This window comes from Ceratina calcarata, unplaced genomic scaffold (genome assembly GCF_001652005.2).
Source record: "Ceratina calcarata isolate Rehan_Ccalc_2016 unplaced genomic scaffold, ASM165200v1 scaffold1831, whole genome shotgun sequence".
Taxonomy (NCBI): domain Eukaryota; kingdom Metazoa; phylum Arthropoda; class Insecta; order Hymenoptera; family Apidae; genus Ceratina; species Ceratina calcarata.
The window spans coordinates 2,287-6,061 of NW_017139770.1; the positions used below are offsets into that span (position 1 = coordinate 2,287).

At 38.8% G+C, this 3,775-nt stretch overlaps 1 protein-coding gene across 1 annotated transcript; it reads right to left on the minus strand.

Annotated features, from left to right (window-relative positions):
- Window positions 1-1,844: 1,844 nt before the first annotated feature.
- LOC108633101 (putative cytochrome P450 6a21) lies at window positions 1,845-3,700 on the minus strand. Its single transcript, XM_018038087.2, has one exon. The coding sequence runs from the start codon at window positions 3,584-3,586 to the stop codon at window positions 2,087-2,089; it is 1,500 nt and encodes a 499-aa protein (XP_017893576.1). The 5' UTR covers window positions 3,587-3,700; the 3' UTR covers window positions 1,845-2,086.
- Window positions 3,701-3,775: the final 75 nt, after the last annotated feature.

Genomic DNA, 3,775 nt, shown 5'->3' on the forward strand with positions numbered 1-3,775 from the left:
TATTATAAATGAAAGAGATAAAAAAGAAACTTTTGAAATTCTAGGAATAATTTATGCTATAATAGGATTATAGTATAGGATCAGATAGAACGAAACGTAGGATTAAAACAAAAATTACGAAGAATTAGAGTCGAACTTAATCATTCGTTTTTAAGTTCACCTGCTCCTAGAAGAACGTCGCTGGGTCATTGTGCCGAACCTGTAAATTGTGAAGATAAACCACATGTGCAGCAGTGATGTTTAGAGCAGGTCACTGACAGCCATGCGTTTTTTAGTGGCCCGTTTTAAATGTCCTACCCTGTATAACTATGAACACATTTACAGATGTGTTAAGTTATCCAATGCATAGAAAATAATATGAACAAAAGAACGAGTTGAGGAAAATTCGAATGAGGGAACTGCCGCACCTGACCTGCGTTAAAAATAAACAGTGCGATTTGCGAGTGTAATGAGATAAGAAAGTTGATGTGTGTCACTGACCTTCCACGTAAAGAGAGTCGGTGTTCCCTCGCTAAATACCAGTGTAGAATTGCTTCTAATAGGAAAAGGGAAGTGCGTATGTAGTCGTGAAAATTCTTATATAAAAGCTGGAATGGTCCATCCAGCATCAAACGACAAACATTTGCAAAACGGTTTGGAAATTGGAGAGAAAGTTCGCGTAAGTAAAGCTGCATTTTTGTGTTTAATAACTTTATCAATGGTGGTTGGAGGAAAAAGTGAAAGAGGAACTTCTGATTCAGAAAATCATCCTCTTTTACACCTCCAGAGGAAAATCGTGCATTCTAGGGCAATTTGTATATCACAATGTATGTTCTTAGATTTCATATACCTTTGTATTAATTGTAACATTGTTTTTCAATTAATTATTGATGTGATGTGATACGATTGTGCGATACGACGAATCTTATAGAGGGAGAAATTTAAATAATTTTGTCCAAGAATTTCTTATCTAGTTTCAGATGCATTACAACATTCATTTTTGCAATTATTTCATAATTAGTCTTATTTTAATATGAACACTAATAGTGAAATCGTGTAAACAGTTATTATTTTGCAATGTTCATGCGGTATGATATTAAAGTGAGTTCGATTTTCGTGATAACAATTATTAGTAGTATATAACAAAATTACACGCGGAGTGAGAACTACCTTTTAGGATGGTCGAACATGGAGTATAGTTTTTAGCAAAGATTCGACCTCACGCTCTAAAACTATAAAATTCCCATAAATGGAGACGCTAACAAACACTGTTCTACACTCTCCTAAGCGAAGAGATGCGCCTACAACACAGATCTTTTATTGCATCAGCGGTTTGTCTCTTCATCTCGCGAACAGTACAAAATGGGTAGCTGGCAAAGTGAAATTTGTTAATTATGCTTGCTTGGATAGTTGCTTGGAAAATTCGATGACCCGAAAACGAACAATAATTGCGCTACAAAAATAACCTCAGCCGACTGTGGCTGGAGTTTATCAAAATACGTATACGCATATTTAGAGGTTAAGAGCGGCGTTTAAGATTGCTTTATGAATGGGCACGAAGGTAGAACGAATATCTCGTGCTTGTGCTCCGAAACTGAGTAAGGGGTTATTCCTGTTTTGGACAAGCCAGTGAGAAATGGGTGGGCAGGAAAGAGAGAGAGAGGGTGGTCGCGGCAACTGTTCGTCTGCCTCCTGGTTGATGGCTTTCTTCAACCCCTCCTGGTTCTCCATTATCAGCAAACTTCTCAGTACTGGTATCGCAGTATTCCCAACTAAACATGATTCATTTGTACTGGTAATTGCGTAATACATTGCGAAATTGTAATGTCGTTTAAATTTCTATGTGCAGGTAGTAAAGTTCACTCTTCTTTGATAGCAATGTTATTAAACGAATTTATTATACAATGCATTATACAAAATTGATGTTTGTACTTGCTAACATTAAGCTTCAGTTGTTACGTAAGTTATCACTAATTTCGTTGATGTTCTATCGTAATTAGTATTTGCTAGTGAGATAGCAATGTTTTCTATGTTTACAATTCGTTATAAAATAAGTAAATGATTAACAATCATAATATTCCTACAATATTAATATATTTGACTGTTTTCAAAGTTTTGATATATACACCCAAAGTCCGCTTTCTGCTTCTGAAAGAAAAATGAAGTGCACCAGTTTCAAAGGCAGTTTCGTTTTAGGCGACAATTCCAATTTATAGCTTTTGACCAAGGTAGCCAAACAAGCCTTTACTTGTAGCAGTGCCATTCTTGTTCCGACACACTTCCTCATTCCCTCGCCGAATGGGAGGAACGCCATTTTTTGAATCTCGTGCTTTCTCTCCTCGCTGAATCGATCTGGATCAAAGGTCTCTGGATCGGACCAATACCTGGGGTCCTTATGCATTCCATAAACGGGTATGACAATTTCGGTGCCAGCTTTCACACGACATTTAAGCCCGTCCGATCCTTCCAACGTGCAATCTTCTGTACATACTTTGTTCAGGATACTCACTGTCGAGTAACATCTTTGCGATTCACTAATTACTTGGTCCAAATAAGTCATCTCTTTCAGCGATTCGTACGTTAACTCATCTCCGTGTTTTTCCATCACAGACTTCACTTCTTCACGTAGTCTCTCTTGAACATCCTGATGCAGAGCCAGTTGAAATCCAACGAAACTGAGAGTAACGCTTGATGTTTGGAATCCGTCGAGATAAAACGTGAATGCATAAGCAGTGAGAGCGTCCAAAGGCAGCTGTACTCCTTCCTCTTTCTCGAGTCTCAACATTAAATCAAGAAAGTCGTGCCTGGGCGTTGATTCCTTTCGTCTGTGCTCCAAATTTTCCTTAACCAGCCTTCTGAACATTTGTTGCAATTCTTTATTCACGTACTTGAGCATTGTGAAATGATTCAGAGTGGGAAATAGGGTTACAAAGTTAAATAGAAATCTACCGAATAAATTCGGTTGAAAGATAGTCTGGCCCATCTGATCAAACGCCCAAGGATCATCTACGTCCTCGAAACAGCGCCCTTCGACGCCTACACTAGCGTTGGCCGCAACTTCGCCAGTAAATTTTGAGAACAGATACTTCAGTTCAACTTCGTACTTGTCGTTGGAGCTAAGCCGCCTGTCCAAGTAATCTTGGAATTTCTTGCACACCTCGGCAATTGTTACTACAAGAATTTTCAACTTGCCACTGGTAACCCCATAGCTTATTCGCTTTCTTGCAATGGACCATTTTTCCCCAATGGTGAAAAGTGGATGATGAGCTAACAGGCGATCCGCTTTTTTTTCAATCTGGAAACCGTTCAGATCAAAACTCGGGAAATTAGTTTGTACCACGGTTTTCACCAAGTTCGGTTCGCGGATAATTAATGCCGGCACTAATCCTTTGTAAAATCCAACCATGCTGCTATCCTTGTACTGCTGGTATAATTCTTGAACCAGTACGCCCGGAGCTTTTTGCATGGTTAACACGGGTAGGACGTGACCAACGATCGGGTACCATCCTTTGGCCGTTGGAATATTATTTCTTTTCCAATACGTGAACGTCAAGTACAAGTATAACGCTAACGTAGCCGTTAAAAGTATAATGAGTGTACATATCATTTTCGACTTGAATGACTAACTGTCTGTGCTGCTGCTGCTGCTTCTACGTGCGCAGTTCGACTAGAGTAGAGCGGTACTGTGCTGTATTTAAATGTTGTTCATTAATTAGTAGAATAGGTGAGATTAATGGTAGTACAAGTATGTTAAGTATAATTATAGATTATACCAATCACTAAATCGCCGACTGAC